This window comes from Cinclus cinclus, chromosome 7, assembly GCF_963662255.1.
Source record: "Cinclus cinclus chromosome 7, bCinCin1.1, whole genome shotgun sequence".
Classification (NCBI taxonomy): Eukaryota; Metazoa; Chordata; class Aves; order Passeriformes; family Cinclidae; genus Cinclus; species Cinclus cinclus.
In genome coordinates, this window is record NC_085052.1 from 31461851 (window position 1) to 31480102 (window position 18252).

General features: G+C 39.5%; 1 protein-coding gene across 1 annotated transcript in view; it reads right to left on the minus strand.

Annotated features, from left to right (window-relative positions):
* GRID1 (glutamate ionotropic receptor delta type subunit 1) overlaps positions 1-18252 on the minus strand; it is a 493561-nt gene that overhangs the window by 45296 nt on the left and 430013 nt on the right. The window contains exons 9-11 of the mRNA XM_062496272.1: positions 6623-6724; positions 5054-5251; positions 2779-3103 (exon numbers count right to left, since the gene is read on the minus strand). Of these exons, the coding sequence (XP_062352256.1) occupies positions 2779-3103; positions 5054-5251; positions 6623-6724 (625 nt within the window). The remainder of the gene's footprint in view (positions 1-2778; positions 3104-5053; positions 5252-6622; positions 6725-18252) is intronic.

Below are 18252 nucleotides of genomic sequence, written 5' to 3' on the forward strand. Positions count from 1 at the left end.
TTAAACTGTGGGAAAAGCACTGCTTCTGTTAAGGCTGATAATTCACAAGTATTTTCTCTAGTCAACCTCTTGCCCTAGACAGTGCTCTGGAAAAACATCTTTCAAAATATTTCCCTTGAGAATTATTGAGGATCAAGTCTAAAGAACATGAAAAATGTTCTAAAATTGAATGGTGAAGCAAAAATAATATGCAGGAATTAAATCATTACAGTGTTCAGAATATAGTAATATTCTGTTTTCAATTACCCTTTCAGAATTGGAAAAAACCCCACAGAACTGCCTAATGGTTTGTGTGCTATCTTTGCTGTATTTAAATCTTCAAAGACTGAAACATTAGTGTCATTACTTGTTACCTTTTACAAGATTTCAAACCATGTGAAGATTTCTTTCCCGCACTCTTCAAGCACAGTTATGCTTGGGCATCACTGGAGACTAAACCTTACTATAGAGCTGGTTCTACTTACTTCAGCATATGTTTGTGCTGATTATATTTTACTGCACTTAAACCCATCAAGGCTGTCACGTTAATGAGATGAGGGACCAAGTTTCATAGCAACAGGATGGATTTTCCAGCTGAAGCTTTAGAAGCTTGCAATCACAATGAAAAAAATGTAGAAAGAAGTTAACAACCTTACCCACATGCCAGCATTCAATAAAACCTGTCCTCCAAGAATACAACTAACATCATAGATATGGCATAAAAACTGTGTGGGCAGATTTTGTAAACAATTAGCTACAAAAATAACTTTGTTAATGGCAGCAGTCCTACTGAATTCAGTAGGCTTAGTCATATGCCTAAAGATTCCTGAGTGTAAAGTTAGTTACATACTCGGTTCAAACAACCAAGAGATTAAGTATCTCACATGAATTCAAAAATATATACATTTCTATTTCTATATAACACTTCTGGAGAAGTGTTGCAACTCTGCACCAAGCAGCTCTGTAGTTTATTTCTAGTGTAACAATTTTCCCAAAGACGAAAAGCCTGGTAGTGCTTTGTCTGAACTTACTGAGAATAAAAAAAATAAAAGACATAAAGCCTCAAATTTGCCTACCTTTCCCACTTTTGCTCAGCTGGGCTAATAAAACATAGGACTTGCCTATGACTGTCTGCCTTCTTGGCAGATTTCAGCCACAAGGTGTGTAAGCACTGCCTATGTAGGCAGTCAGCTCTTTTGTGATTTCATCTTTGCTTACAGAGACCTTCCTCAGCCAACAGAAACAGGACCAGGAAAGTGGCACTGACGTTTTCCACAGGCTTTATTCTTCCATGAAGGGGATCAGGCAGCAGTCCAAATACATGGGTTACTACAGGTGTTTTTATAGGGGTTGGGGAGATCAAAGGTAAACCAATAAGGTACAGGATTGAAAGACTATCCAACTACATAAAAGTTCTCTGTGTAAAATAACTAATTACAAAGAATCAATTCTAACCAACCATCTTCTAGAAAGATAAGAAAGGGTCTAACATTTTTCTAGCATTAGTCATTCTAAGTAAGTAGTTTTTCTTATCTCAAAGAGAATACCTAGAGGGCCTCAGAGGGGTATCTGCAGAGGAATCCATCTCCTCCACAATTCCCCATACAGGACTTCTCTTCCATGGTTAGCCCATCCTGGGCAGGACCAGCTACTCTGTCCGCTGGTGCAGAGGCAGAGCTGCCCGGAGCTGGCAGGGGGGAGGGGAGGGGAGGGGAGGGGAGGGGAGGGGAGGGGAGGGGAGGGGAGGGGAGGGGAGGGGAGGGGAGGGGAGGGGAGGGGAGGGGAGGGGAGGGGAGGGGAGGGGAGGGGAGGGGAGGGGAGGGGAGGGGAGGGCAAGTCAGGTGAGGTGAGGTGAGGTGAGGTGAGGTGAGGTGAGGTGAGGTGAGGGGAGGTGAGGTCAAGTCAGGTGAGGTGAGGTGAGGTGAGGGGAGGTGAGGGGAGGTGAGGGGAGGTGAGGGGAGGTGAGGGGAGGTGAGGTCAAGTCAGGTGAGGTGAGGTGAGGTGAGGTGAGGTGAGGTGAGGTCAGGTGAGGTGAGGTGAGGTGAGGGGAGGTGAGGTGAGGTCAAGTCAGGTGAGGTGAGGTGAGGTGAGGTGAGGTGAGGTGAGGTGAGGTCAAGTCAGGTGAGGTGAGGTGAGGTGAGGTGAGGTGAGGTGAGGGGAGGTGAGGTGAGGTCAAGTCAGGTGAGGTGAGGTGAGGGGAGGTGAGGTCAAGTCAGGTGAGGTGAGGTGAGGTGAGGTGAGGTGAGGTGAGGTGAGGTCAGGTGAGGTGAGGTGAGGTGAGGGGAGGTGAGGTGAGGTGAGGTGAGGTGAGGTGAGGTGAGGTGAGGGGAGGTGAGGTCAAGTCAGGTGAGGTGAGGTGAGGTGAGGTGAGGTGAGGTCAGGTGAGGTGAGGTGAGGTGAGGGGAGGTGAGGTCAGGTGAGGTGAGGTGAGGTGAGGGGAGGTGAGGTGAGGTGAGGTGAGGTGAGGTCAGGTGAGGTGAGGTGAGGTGAGGGGAGGTGAGGTGAGGTGAGGTGAGGTGAGGTCAGGTGAGGTGAGGTGAGGGGAGGTGAGGTGAGGTGAGGTGAGGTCAGGTGAGGTGAGGTGAGGTCAGGTGAGGTGAGGTGAGGTGAGGTGAGGTGAGGTGAGGTGAGGTGAGGTGAGGGGAGGTGAGGTCAAGTCAGGTGAGGTGAGGTGAGGTGAGGTGAGGTGAGGTGAGGTCAGGTGAGGTGAGGTGAGGTGAGGGGAGGTGAGGTGAGGTGAGGTGAGGTCAGGTCAGGTGAGGTGAGGTGAGGTCAGGCGAGGCGAGGCGAGGCGAGTACCTTGCTGGACGAAGGCCCCGTACACCACCCAGATGGCACTGTGCAGTGTGGAGGACACCGAGGGGCTGGGCTGGGCCGCGCCCTGCGCCCGCAGCGCCTGGATCCGGTTCAGCACGAAGATCAGCACCCCGACGATGGGGATGGCTGCGGCGATGCACGCCCACACCGCCAAGTCGAAAGGAGCGAAGAGAGAGAAGATGTTGATTTTCTCCTCGGGCTTTCTGATTAGGATGCCCACGGAATAGTCCATGTAGCGCTTGCTGAAGTCCACCACGCTCTCCCGCTCGGGTGTTATGGTGATGGCCGAGATGGCCAGGTCTGCTCTCTGCACGACAAACGCAGACACACAAACATCGCATGGCTCCCTGCCACCAGGAGTTCGGCCAGCCTGAGCCCTAAGGACAAGCTTAACAACCAAGTGACTCCACGCCTTTCCTTCTATAACTTAAAGCACTTAGATGCATTTATATAAATTCTCTAAAAAGGAAACCGGAATCACGTTCACCTTTGAAACATTAGTTAATTACACTGGTCTAAAGAAGAGTAGTACGGAAACCTAACCTGTCAAGGTACTCTTGAACAGAAAGCACGGCCCTAACTCCTCCCTGGTAGAAGAGGAGAGCATTTAACCTTTATCCCTCACCTGTTTTCCAATGGAGGTCTAAAACTCCAAACCATATTAACCCAGTGCACTCCAAGTAATAAAGAAAGAAACACCATTTACTTAGCTTCTGCATTTGATAGCAGGGCGGGAGAGCTGATGTTTGTTTTTCTCCCTGCAGAATTGCCAACTTTCCATATTCATGAAGAGATTTCATAGGACAACTGGGGAGAAGATTTTATTTGTTTTTAAAATGAATAAATTGATGGAAAAACCTTGTAACAGGAAGAATGCACAAAGGCAACTTTGTTCCTGAAACAGCTTTGACTTCAATATTTAAAACAAGTAGGTTTTGTATGTAGATGATCCTGAAAGAGTATGCACACTTGATGAAGGGTAAGATAGGAGTTAATAAATAAGATTCCCAAAGCTTTTGAAGAGGTTAATTTAGATTTTCAATATTTTCTGTCTCAATAAAGAGTTCTCTTGGAAAAAAAAAAACAAAACAAAAACAGAATATACATTTGGCTTCCTATCTCTAATTGTGTTGGGAATGTAAAGCAAATATTAGATGAGGGAGGTTTGCTTTGAAAGCCTTTGGAGTCTGTGGAACAAATGGTAGCAGAAATACCATTTAAAAAATACCATAATAGATATTTCATTGCTTCAAAGAAAGCAATTTCCAAAGAAATTTAACAGGAGTTCTTACCTGATTTTTAAATCCATGAAATTCAAACAGTTTATGTCAATGCAAAATAAGTTAAAAATTCTTTATGCTCCCTAGCACCAACCAAAAACATCCCATTATCACACACATTTGCTATTGCTTTAATTGCTTCTATTTCTTCTTAAACATCTCCTTAAGGATACTGAGCCACCTATTTACAAGATAATAAGGAAGCTTTCCTTTCAGTAATAACCTCCACTGCTTAAGAGTAACCTTTTCTACAAAAAGCAGCAACATGGAATATAAATTCCTTTGATTCTTCAACTTGATTAACGCTTGTTCCATGTCAGGTTGCAAGAACAGGAACACAATACACTCATTTCATTCTCTGCCAGATTCTAACCTACAAACTCCACAACTACTACAATTAACTTACTGCTGGATTTGCAATACTGTAATTAAGAAATTTGCTCTTCTCAGTTTTAAACGAGTGAATAATCTTGAGAACAGTTTAAATTCTGGGGCTACTTTTCTACTATTTTCTATTCTAATCCTGGGGCTACTTTTCCTGTTCGAGAGTCAAATTCATTGTCATGACTCACTGGTCTTTATTAAACACATTGTCACAGAATGACAGAAATAAAGCCCCATCTACAAACAACCTTCAAAAATAAAATGACAAAAAACCCCAAAAAACATGAGTAGTTAATATTTTAAGGGGAATACCTTATTTTTCCTCTATTTTCTATAGTCATTCCCTCACACACATAAACATGACCCCTCTTCATAGAGCAATGTAAACACATAGATTTACACCCATATAATTTATGTTGAGAGCAGCTGGGAGCAAATAAAAGACACTCTAGTTCCTATCCTGTACAGAGTTTTAAATTGCAGTTTATATCACACTCAAACCATCCATAGCTCAGAAGCATTCTGCACTTGTGTCTTCATGCTAATTAATTCTCCTGCAATTTTTTAAAAAATGCAGCTTCTTCTCTGCGTACCTTGTTAATGAGTTCTCCAATCATGCCATTCCAGGAGCTGTTTTGGAGCTGGTGTCCATACTTGCCATCAGGAGCTTGATAGATCTCGTACTTGAAGCCCAGATTCTTGGCCAGTGCATCCAGGACATCAATGGAAAATCCTTTATATCGTTTTGGCTGTCCAAGGATGTTCTCTGCCACCATCACAAAAGGTTCTTCCTAGAGAACAAAACAGTATCTTAACTGACACTTGAAATGAGACTTTTAGTTTGCTTCTCTGAGCAAAAGGGTGTTTCCTGAGTTAATTCTGGACAACTTGGCATAGATTTTGAGACACCTGTAACCTTCTGAGACAAAAATTGTAGGTTATGTGGGACACTGTAAAGTTTCCCAACCAGACACCACTGCCTCTGCACTTGAGTCCTATCCATAGCCTTGGTTTTTCCACAGTTCTTCAGATGAAGTAGAGACTCCAGAAGATAGTTCAACCCCAGATTTAGAAAACCATCTTTTATAAACAAGGCCTCATCTTTTATTCAGGACACATACTAAAACACAGCCTAAAACCACTGCAATTTTGTGAACATTTAAAATTTTTAAAATTTGAAGAACAGCCTTCACGGGTACTGGTTTCTGGAGTATTTTAATTTAACAAGTCTGCTTTGGGACCAAGGAAATGCAGCATTTTATGGTATGTTTTCTGTTGGGGATGGGTGTCCTGCTCTCCTGCAGAGGAGTCCCAAGGATGTTGGTGGCATGGCCACTGCAGCTGGCTGCTTTTGTAGCCTAGTACTGTCACAGAAGGGATCTGCTCACCTCTCACACCAGCTACAGCAAAAATTGAGGAAAGAAAACTGGGAGTCGGAGGGTGTGCCTTCATGTACATACGTACTTTTAGGTACTGCCTATTTGTACCATGATTCCAAAAAAGAAAATTGAAAATAATAATAAAATAAAAAACCATCATATTCTGTGATCTGCAGACTATAATATCTTAGCCAAGAATGAATTCAAGCCCTAATTTGCCCCTAATGCAGCACTTGGCTGACAGGAGCTCTTCACCACTGCAGAGTTTAACAGACAGTAGTCCCAAAAGCATAATGATCTTTTTGGAAAGATGACACCTTTCTAAAAGATATAGTTTATCTCAATGGGAATTTATAAGCTTGATTCAGGAAACACTTGATTAAATTTTACAGCCTGCAGTGTACAAGAGCCAAGATTAGATTATCATAATTGGCCCATCTGATCTTAAAATCCGTGAAATACTGAAAACTGCCTATCCAAGCTGGAGGATGGTATTTGGAATGCACCCCTGTGCACTCAGGCCCTGTGCTGCTTCTATGCCTGGTAGGAATTACAATGCAGAAAAACAGCATTAGCAAACAAACAAATGTTCTGTATCACTGACAGTGCACAGCTTCACATAAAATAATAAAGGGCCATCATCTATCTTCCTTGGTTATGTAATTGATCCGAAAATACAGAACTGAAAATGACAGGGGGAAACACTGCGGGAAGCGCCCAAATATTCAGTCAGATCCTTTTTATTTTGACCATTTTGTTTCCTGAACTGAGAAAGGATCATACCAAGACAGTCACCACTTTGAGTGTCACTCCTTGTAAGTCGTTGCCCAGCCGTCGTTCTTGGAGGCTGCCGTTCAGTCCTTTCTCAGAGTCCCACGTCGCCAGCTGGAACAGAGAATACCAACAGTCTGAAGCACTGCCAGGCAGGAATCCTTCAGCACTTACAAAATGCTCACAGCAGCTTGACCAAATCCAGACTGATGGAGAGATGGTGGAGAGGTGTGTGGATTTTTGTTAATGTAGAATCAGAATTAGTGTGATTCTGTGTGATATGACAGACATAAACAAGTAGCTTGCCTGAATGCATGTTCACTGATGTGTGCAATATAAATGCCCTGTTCTCTATAGTATTTATCATATCATTTCACTTAGTTCACACTGACATTACATTTCTCCTCAGTATGTTTATATTGCCTGAGAGTCTTCAGGATTACCTGTGGTTGCACTATCCCAGTTTTCCCTCTCTGCTCAGAACCCTATTTTCAAATACCCTGTTTATTAAAGAACAACCTTTTTTTCCCCACAGTGTTTTAGCTCACCTACAGTCATAAATTCTTGACACAGGTTCTATGGTGTCAAAATACCTCAACTTTCATTTTCTTCCACTCCTATCTTAAGTCTTGTTTTCTCTGTTCTTGCCCTACTTCTACCTGATCTCTAAAACAAGTACAGCCTCTTGAGCTCCCACACTCCTGATGAACAAGTATCTCATATCTACCAGATGTATCACATGCATGTTTTGAGGATATCTCCCCGGAACATTTCATCTAAATATTTTATTTTTCAACTAAATGTATCACTTTAAAAATTAATTTTACTGCATTTTCTGAAGAGAAATATAGTCCAATTCAATAGAACAGGTTCAATAGAAAAGTCAGTCTTAAGTGACCTTTGGATTATTCAAACTAATGCTCTTGAGCAGCAACAGCAGCAGTGAGACACTCCTTTGCCTTCAAACAGAATCCACAATGACATTTTGTTCAGAATAGACATAAATAGTATCAAGTAGAAACTGTTTTCTTCTCTTTTTTTTTCAGCTGTATGCTTAAACACCAATACTATGCTCACATATTTGGAAGCAGTGTTGTTAGCTGAAGGCATGCCCTGTAGAAATTAAGCACAGTCCAAGATCTTTGAAATACGGATTCCTCCTGCCAGAAGCTAATTTTCATGTAACAAGTCAAAATCTTCTTGGAAAGAACTTACTTCGCTGAAAATGCCTATGGCTAGATGTCTTACATGATTTATTTCTATGACTTCAGTTTTATCCTAAAGCCTCACAAATCAAATCAACAAATAAAATGTGATGGAAGAGATCTGTATAGTTTTATTTCTGTTTTGTTGCATTCAACTGATAAACAGGGAACTAGAAAAGAACAAGACATTCAGTTAATATTCAGCAACTATCACAACTGATGAAAATTATTCCACAGTCACTAAATCTTGAATGCTGAGACGCAGGAGAGAAAGACTTAAGGTACACCTCCTTTTATCCAGATGACCTGGAGGATGAAGAAGCAAGAATGTATGAATAATTTCCAGCTTTCTAATGACACTCCTGTGAAACCTAAAATATCTCAGATTGAACACTCTCCTCCTGTGATGGCACTTTGGAGTGACAGAGGAGCATCTTCACGTCAAGTGTCTGCAGCAACACAGGCAGATAAATACCTGTAGCCATGGTATCTTTTGAATTTGAATTTAGATGCTTGCTCTAAAATATTTCCAGATGTTTCTCAGCCCTTGCTACTGCCAAACCAAACAGACAGATCTTTCCATTGACATAAATCAACATGGTTCAACAAACTTCAAAGATCAGTGTAGGTGTACATAGCATCTATTGTGTCTCAAACATGTAAAGAAAGCTTACTGTTTAAACCTTCTTCTCTTGTCTTAGGCATATGATCAAAATTTTTTGCCAAAATGGCTTGCAAAATCTACAGGTGATGATTAAATAGTAATTAAAAATGGAAAATGTAGCACATTCAAGTTATTACTTCATCACTGGTGGACTGACACATCACTTTTTTCTTCTACACATGCATTTGTCAAAATCTGATTTCATGTAAGTGCTTTAGTCTTCTCAAGTACTCTCTGTTTCATATTCTGCACTACCTCGAGAGTTCCAAAAATTTCCAGAAAGAAGACAGTGTAAATCCATGAATTTATTTGTTTATTTATTTATTTCAAAAGGAGCAGACAAAGATTCTTCTATGTAGCAGGGGTAAGTGCAAAGAGAAGGAGCACATTCTGCTTCAGAATAGTACTCCAGAGTACAAACTTTTCAGCCTCCTAAAAGCAAACTATAGAGATAAAAATCATAAATGGAACATAAAGAAAACCATTGCCAGACAGGATTTCCCCTGTATATCCTTGTGCTTTGGTACACTTCATTTGTTAAGAGCTGTGCAATTTTATCTTGCACTTCTTACAGGCAGACTTTTGTTTATAGGAATGATGTATTTACAGTTATGTATGTCAATTTGTGACAGCTGACCTGTCAAGATCAGTGTCTCAGAAACTAATTTCCAGCAGGGTTACGTACCATGAGTACTGCTGTTAAGGCCATTAGAGTTTCATTCTTTGTAAAATTTTGTACAAATTTCCTAGCAGAAGTCCGGAGCCAAAGGTTAAAGCACAGCCATCAGCTGATAGGAGATAAAGGGCTTTTAGATCTGATTATGAGAAACAACTGCTTGCAGAATCAGCACTTGCAGGATGTGTTTTTAGAAAAAATTAATGATCTCTGGACCATGCATTTAATGTCAGTCTGGGTGGGATTTTTTGATTCTCAAGTTACCTGGTTATGTGAATTCAAGTTTTGAAATCAGCTACTTTATGAAAGATTTTTCAACTTCAAGCTCCCTAGCTTTTCTTTCTGAACCAGTCCTGTTGCTGGGAATCCTCTACTTCTGGCCATACAGCAGAAGCTAAACTATCCAGTAATGACTACCCAGAGGAAACAAATGTGGAATTCAGACAAAAAAGTAATTTGTTGGAAAATTCTGACTCAAAACATGCTTCCAATTTTAGTCAATATTTACTGCATTTTCAACTAGAACTGCAAGGAAAGGTTTGGAGAGAGAAAATAACAATTTTAACATTGTTTTTACCCTCCACAAGCAAGACAGGATGAAACAAAGACACTAAAAACACGAGCAAAACAAATGTCTGTCACAGGCCCAACCAAATGGAGACGTAAATTATCCCAAACTACTAGTAAATTCAGTTGAAAACAGACATTAGCAAGTAAAGTGTTCAATGTTTCTATCACAGTATTGAATGTGATTATCGACACTATTTGAGTTTATGATGCAGTAGTTACTGTACAAATAATGCATTGCACTATTATTTTTGACACCATCCTAAATGTGATGTACTTTTTACGAAAAACATGATTCACATAAGAAATAAAAAAGCTAATTCTCAGCAGATGCATATTAATGTTTGAAATGGTTATAATCTATCCAGAGTATATATCTTCTATTTTACCAAAACCCAAAAACTTTGGGCAACTTCCTTGGAGCTAAGGCTGCACTATCCAAAGAAAGTAAACTTGGGAACCCCTCACTTGTAATCTGAAAAACTTCTAAGAGACAGGAAAGTAAAGAGTGCAAGGCAGGCAGTTCTCACACTGTGAGGCAGAGACACTCATATCAACCAGAGCACATTTTCTGTGAATAAAAAAGCTGTTCTGCCCATGGAGTTAAATAAATTATTCTATGCCACTCACAGTCTAAAAACGCTTTTAGATTAGACTCAGATTTCATTTCAATGACAACTTGTTTCTTAACCTTGAAGTCAACAGAGTTTATGTCAAGTATTATGTCCTTGTACCATGTATGTGTAATTTACACATTGGCGCATCATTCCCTTTGCAAGCCTTGCAATACAGCTAAAAGCAGATTTTAAGTGAACCAGATAATAAAACAAAACATAAACAAGAAAAGTAATGTTTACAGGAGACAAATATGAAATAAGGGAGGGGGCCATTATATAAACTGAGTATATTGGACACTTCTGTTACAGTTCTAAGGAATAAAAGGAATTTCATTTAAATCCTAAAACAAATTTAAGTCCACTTAAAACATTTAAGTCCAAAATTCCTCTTCAAATTAAGCATAACAGTGACCTACAGAATTTTCTGCCATTCACAACAAGGTAGTAGGAGGACTCTCAGTTTGAATTAGTAGTATCAGTAGTAGTAGTTAAAAACTCTTTTGTATTTTTGTAATCTACAATAATACAAAACAAGACTGAGAAAATGCAAAGGTATCAAATCTCTTAACTGCAAGCAAATCCAAACACTTATACAATTTATTTCCATCAGAGCTACATAATTATGAATATTCAAGCATTTTTACTCTAAAATAAGCTTATAGTCAATATAGGGATAAGATACTACATAAGATCACCAGATGAACTAATTTAAGACACATTCTGTGGTCCAGCATAACTCAACCCTGTTTGCAGTGAAATACCAGCAAGGCATCTACATCCAGACATTCTAGTCTGATATTTTGCATTTGTTTTTATTAAAAACATACCTTGCTTCCAAATATTTACCATGTGACTGAATACCTGTGCACCCACAGCTGCAGAGAACTCCAAAACACATTAAAACTATGAAGCAGAGGACTGAGAACCAAGTCTCAAACAGTACACAAACCTCCAGTCTATGGGTGAAAATTTTATGCCATCCTGCTCAATGCTCAAGAGTCTCAGTTTGCCATTAAGGGGCACCATAAGGATTGCATCTACTTGATAAAAGGTCAGAGTATGGCAGGGAGACCATGGAAAGCTGCATAAAGTTAGAAAAAGAATGCAGAGGGAATGGCTGCCTCCCCTGGGGTTGCTCTGACACTGCTGCTTCTATTAGGGGACCCTAGTATTGTGTCCAGGACAGCAAAGGACATACAGGTGGCTGTTGATGCTTTAGTGGGTCTTTAAGAATGCAAGACGTCAGGAACAAGAATTCCATTTATACCAATTTCAGTGCTTTTTTTTTTTTTTTTTTTTTGCAAATTTATGGTGCTGTATTGATGATAAAAACATTTCCGCAGAGAAACACAGGAAGATGAGCATGGGGCAGTAAGACATAAAAATTACCAAGTCGTTCTGGAAAAACTTGACTGCTTTTTCAATAGCACCGCAGAATTAATAGGTAGCTGAAATGAAGAGGACAATATGCTTGTATCTCAATTTTGAAGGTCTTATGAACTCTCACCTAGGACAATTTGTTTCCTGAAAAAAGACCATACCACATGATTTCCAGATTAGCTTCTACAGAACAATGAAGAGTGATGTGTCAAGATGAGAAGAAATGTTCTGAATAGGTCAGAGCAAGTCAATATTAAGATCTTCTTGACTTAATAGCTTTTTTACTGTTTTGGAACAGGAAATAGGAAATTACTAATATTAAAATGTCTAAAATGCAAAGATATCTCAAAACTGAGGAGTGCTGAAAATACATTAAACTAGTACAAGAGAAAAATAAACAGGAGTGGTAAGAACTCCAACATGAAGCAATAATTTGCGTCTTGTATAAGTAGAAGTGAGCACTTGTGGAACAGAAAAATGGGAAACAGACGTACTTCAACTGATGAAACAAACACAGAAATTAATGAACAAGTTTTGCAGGGTGATAATGAGATGCCAATGACGATGAGCTTGTGTAACAATACTGCTGCACAAGTACCAGGGTGGTTCTGGACTCCACATCTCATGGCACGGTCTGAACAGAGCAGCCACAGCACATGGGAGAAGAATAAGAGTCTTAACACTGTGGTTAGCACCTGTCTGAACAAGAGTCAGGCATGCTGGAAGAATATCAAGGGAGAACAGGACAGCTGCTACTCTGATGGAGGATTCAGTTCATATGAAAAGGAAGAAAGATGCAACTGTGCATATTTAAGATAATGATAACTAAGAAATGGGGAAATTTGAAACAAAACTAGATATAAGGCTACAGAGCTACTGCTGCAAACTTCTCGCAATCTACAGAGACCCTTTCACAGGAAATAAAATTGTTTCTAGATGAATTCTCAGGGCAGACTGTTAAATGAGGAACAGACAGAAGGGCAGGGATTTTTTCAGTATTTCTAAGTGAAATAATTTTTCATGGGAAAGGCTTGGCACGTCCAGGACATGAGAAAGCACATAGATAAAGGAAATCAAAGAGCCCTCCTCCGGTTTTTGAATTCACCAGAGATACCAGATCCAAACAACCATTTCACATAAGGCTGGATCCCAGCCAAAGGTGATTAGGATGGTTTTATCCCATGTGAACAATTTCATTAAAGTCTCAGAGGGCAAGGTTTAACCTGTGATCTCCTTAGTTTGCCATTTCCCAGGTGAGTGGATTGATTGCCATCCTTAAGGCTGATATAGGGGCATATTACTCACAAAGTTAAAAGGTACTGGTGTAGATTTTTCGAAGAAAAATACAATAATAATTCCAGAATACTTAAAAACCTCAGCTACTTTCATCTCCAAAAGAAAAAATCACTCCCTACTGCTGAAACAAAGCCATTCCTATAACTCTGTCAGGGAGAAATTCTGTCAAAAGTGCACAGGAGCAATTTGAGGTTCCATCCTACAACAGTTAACTTCGCAAGCCTACGTTAACACCACTGAGTCCCGAGAGCCACACTTATATAAAGTTAATTGAGCACAGACCTAGAATAGAAAACAGAGAAAGTTCAAGAACACTGAAGGAGGGATTTGAGTAGGAAAGAGCAATTGACCTGAACTGACATATCTGAGGAAACAGATATACACCAGTGCTCACCTGAGCAGCCAGCGAGACAAATGGCAGATGTCTAGGACTGAGATGCCACATGAAGTCTGCCCTCGAAGCAGCACAACACCCTTCCAAACTGTGAGGGAACAGGCTCACAATTAACAGAGAAAAGCTGCACTAACGGCGTCACCACCGCGCAGATAGTCCCATGAAACTCTGATTCAGAATTTAAGAAAATAAATCTCCAGTTGTGCCAACTAAAATTTACTGTGTCAAGAAGCTGGATAGTAACAAGCGGAAAATGAATACAAATTGGAATAAAAATTTCAGGTCAATTCAAACAGCTCAAAAACAAAGCAACACACTAAAAAATTACATTGCATTGAAACAAAGTGCAAATTAGTATCAGAAGAATATTTTTGCATTGTAAGCTCAATGACAATACTTAACTGCCATTATCTAGAGAGTAACTAGATAGGATATGGATATGGAGTCTCTCTCTCCATGTCATTTACAATAATTCCTACATAATAAATACAGAAAGCCTAGAGGGGAAAAACTACATTAGTTAACCCAAAAGTGTGGGGATAGTTTAGGACAGAGGACTACCAGAAGTGGCTTTGGTAGAGGTATTTCAGCATTAATATTCTTATTCTCTAGAAGCCTGTGTATTTATTCAGGTCTCGCTTTTCAAATTCTGCCATTCACTGCAGCTAGCAATTTCGACCCTACCTATCATAACCCAGCAGTACCTTGCTCCACTATTTTTATGGTCCTTCATTGCAGAGAATATCAAATATTTTGACGTGAGAAGAAATGTTTTCCCTTACGTTTTTCATTAGCCAAAGAGCAATCCAATTAAATGTAATGACCATACTATTAAAAGCCAACTACTTTACATATAATAGAGCTCTACAACATAAATGAATATTAGACACATTATGCCCTATACTACTAATATTAGGGGAGCCAAGGTATTAGTATTGCTTTCTTCAGAATTTTGACTGAGGAGTTTGATGCAGAATTGAAGCAATAGTTTTCTTTAACCCTATAGGTTTTATTGACACAGTGTCAGACTTTTTATACCCCTTGGGAGTAGATCAGCACCATATACTTTATGTAGCATATACATCACATTTAATGTTATGTTGAATGACATAAATTGTAAGAATTATCTTTTTTTTGCTGAAATATGATACTGCTCCATTATGTGGCAGAACGAGACATTATTTTGCTAGAAGGCAATGAAGCAGCAGGGATATCAGTTCAGGGTTGCTCCTCTTTCCACACTGTGATAGCTGGTGAACATCTCTGACCTCTTATGCAACACAGAAAAACACCTGTGTTCTACTGTGCTGAGCCTGGGCAATGCTTGTGTGGGGCAGCAAACACACACTTGGCAAAAAAAAGGAGCTGAGAGGACAGGACAAGATAAATGTATTCTGTAATTCATTATATAAAAGTATAAATAAGCCATCTTCAGCTCTGCTAGAATAAATTGCTTCAATTAATACTAGTCTTTGAAGGAGCAGTGACTGCAACATGCTGATGTTATTAGTGCAGCAGCACAGGCACTGAGAAAGATGTAGTACTAAATGAAACAATCATGAGAGCGATGAAAACAATATGAACAAGAATCTTATCCTCTGATGGCTTCTTTATGAAGTGCGGGGAAGCATTACTCCATCCCAAAATTCTTTTATTTCATTTCCATGACATAAAATCAAAATGTGGTGAAGAAGGTGTTGAAAAAAAATTGGGAGATATTTTCTACTAGACTTTCACAAGCTTCTCTCTTGAAAAGCAGGCAAGCAAGAAACTTTCCACCCCTGTCCTCCTGCAGTTTTGCCACTTTTCAAGGCTCTAAAACACAATGTGCCATAGTGTAGAAATGCTGTTGTTGAATCAGATGGCAGCATTGCCACAGGAAAAGATGTGTGTGCAACACTACAACTCTTTTAAGGGTCAAATAAATTAACTGTGAGCACCCAAGATACTGCTGAATCAGGCACTTCCCAGGGACATTGTAAATTACCCTTTGATATGAACAACCAGATCTCTAAGCATAAAATTAAAACTGATAAGTAATCACAAAAGTCAGACCAACTGAGGTATAAAGTCCTCAACATCTGTCACCAGTAACTGCCTAAAAAAACATTGCCACTGGGTTACCTACCTGAAAGGCAAACAAGCCCCTTTTATTTTTCCTGCAGTTTAAAAGACAAAATCATTGTCCAGTGAAATCCAACATGTCCTGGACTCCAAGGACACTCTGAATGCTATGGCCAATTATCAGGTAGCTCAGGAATAGCTGCTTGTGGACATAACTGAACCAATTCCCTTTACCACTACTCATTATGTGTAGGTAAAGTGGAAACAAATCCATTTCACGCAGAGAACAGATTGTTTTCAAAGCTTCCAAATGCTTTTTGGTAGCAAATTACTAGCTTTTGAGAGCAGAACTATCCTTGTTATTTATGCCATAGTGACCTCAGCAGACTGTTTGCAAACAAAAAAACCTCATCATCGAAAAGTTGGATGTAACAAGTACAAATTTATGTTGATTTCCTATAGGTTCTTGTCGTCGTGCTCTATGAAGTGTAGTAACCAAATAACTCCCTGCTGTGCTGTTCTAAGAATTTTACTGGGGAGGGAGAGCAAGAGAGGCTTGTGCAGCTGTCAGGATCTGCTCTTTCCAGTCCTTCTATGCGAGAGCTCTGCATGTAGGAATTAACTGGCATGCTACAATGGACCATATCAAAACTGCTCTTTTTTTTGCAATTCCTTACTGGGTTTCTTGGATATTATCTGAGTGGGATGGTTTTGATGTCTCACAGTCAAGAATCCCATCCATATTTCTGCAGTTCTAACAACGTAACTTTTCCTAGCTGGCCCCTGAGGCACAGACCACTGTGTGATTTCACCAGCTGTGATTTTCACCTTCTCATTCTGGCTAAAGGCACTGATTCATCTCAGAATGAAAGCAAAGTTCAGCCCACACTCTGGTATCACCTGTCAAGCCAGTTCTCCATTCTGTATTGAAAACTGCTCTACTCTCAAACTCCAGACACCTATGAAAAGCTCCACAACACTCAGTAATTTTTCACAAAAACTTATTTAAAAAATAAGTTAATAAGTTAAATTGTCTAATTACCTCATGATATTTTGATGCCTTGATATAACAAGGATGGTGTTTTGGAGAAAAAGATAGCCACTTTGCATTTAAGTTCAAAAGGTGCAGATTAAATTGAAAACTTTAACACAAAGAGGTCAAAGTCTTACATGAAATGTTGATACTTAAGAATGACAGTTTAAAAACACCAATAATATTTTATCAGAATTGCTGTTAAGACAGGTCAGCACTTTCTCTTGACATCAGTAAAAATTCTAAGTGCCAACATTTCCCTGCTAAAGATTTTAAGTGAATTTTGACCAGCTCTAGTTATCAACACTGCAATTTACATCCACATGGATGGAACACTGAAAATTCTCGCAATAAATTTGAAAGTTCCATTTTGACTGAACTTTCCCTTATTTTGATCTTTACCATATGACTTCAACTTTATCCTCGCTTTTCACAGAAGGTGACACAAAATGGCTTAAATGATTTGCAGATAGTTTTTTCCTCTACAACAAAAGCCACTGAGTAAAAAAAAAAAAAACAAAACAAAAAACCAAAAAACATAACTTGGGGTTTGGTAATGGATAATTGCCTTTCCAAGAAAGAGAAGAAATGTAGACAGTATTAAGGAAAACATTATATTTTTTTCTCTGTAATGATAGGCATTTAATGGTTTTAATTAACAACAAGCTATATTGAGGCAGCTTTCAAAAATGTATTTATCCCTTGGGCTTTGTTACATACATAGAACAGGTTGTGTAAGGCAAATAAAATCAGCTTGCTCACAAAGCCAATTAGCAGAGAATATACAAACGCCAGATCCACAGATATTGTAGTTTATATAAACTATGTACCAGTTGCTAAGTATTCACACGGAACATAACAATACACTTAGCTGATCTTTGCATAGTCTTCATACAGAAACTGTGGTAAACATGAAAAATACTTTTCCTTGTTACTATTTACAAACCTTTTGCTTACAGCCTATTGCCCTGCTTCGTTTCTCCTTGCTTTAAATTAACATTCAGGAGAATTTTTAGCTTTAAAAAAAATACTGGACAATGAGAACTTCTGAGCAATTTTGCACAGTGACAGACAGTGCACACAGGGTATATAAGAAAGATTACAGTAATAAATACTTTCTCCCAGCTCCACAAACTGCCACGTACCAGCAGAACTCCATGACTAGGAAGGATGGGGTAATTTCAGCAAAGTAGTCAAAGGTAAGGAATAAAAGCAGGTAAGAAATACAGCTTGTACTATGTGTGATGCATAAAGGTCCTCCTTTCAGATTCCTTACTGCAGCTTTAAAAATAAACACTGATCTCCAGGAAGCTTTATTAGAGTGCCTTACATCATTTGTTTAGGAGGATTCAATAATTTAGTAGGCTTATGCAATTACTACAGAGCTTATTTAATATTGCACCTGATGCGTTGTTGTTTTCCAAGTCTTGAGAAAAGCTTCTAGAAAGGTCAAAGCTGATCAAATTAGAAAACAAGACATGATTTATGTGTGGTCCAAACTTCTCAGTGGAGGGAGAGAAACGCTTTGGGCCCATGGAGGGCCACAGATAAGCAGTTTAACCTGTGCTGAGGAAAAGGCAGCAGCTCTCTGGGAATGACCCAGCGGTCAGACCTCATCTGAAGGTCACCCTACCTTAAAACATTGCAAAATTTATTTCTACACTCTAAATAGCCCTTGGTTACTGCAGGGCAGGTAGGTTTTTAACAATGAACAGCAGAGCATTTGTACACAGAATTAGGGCTAAA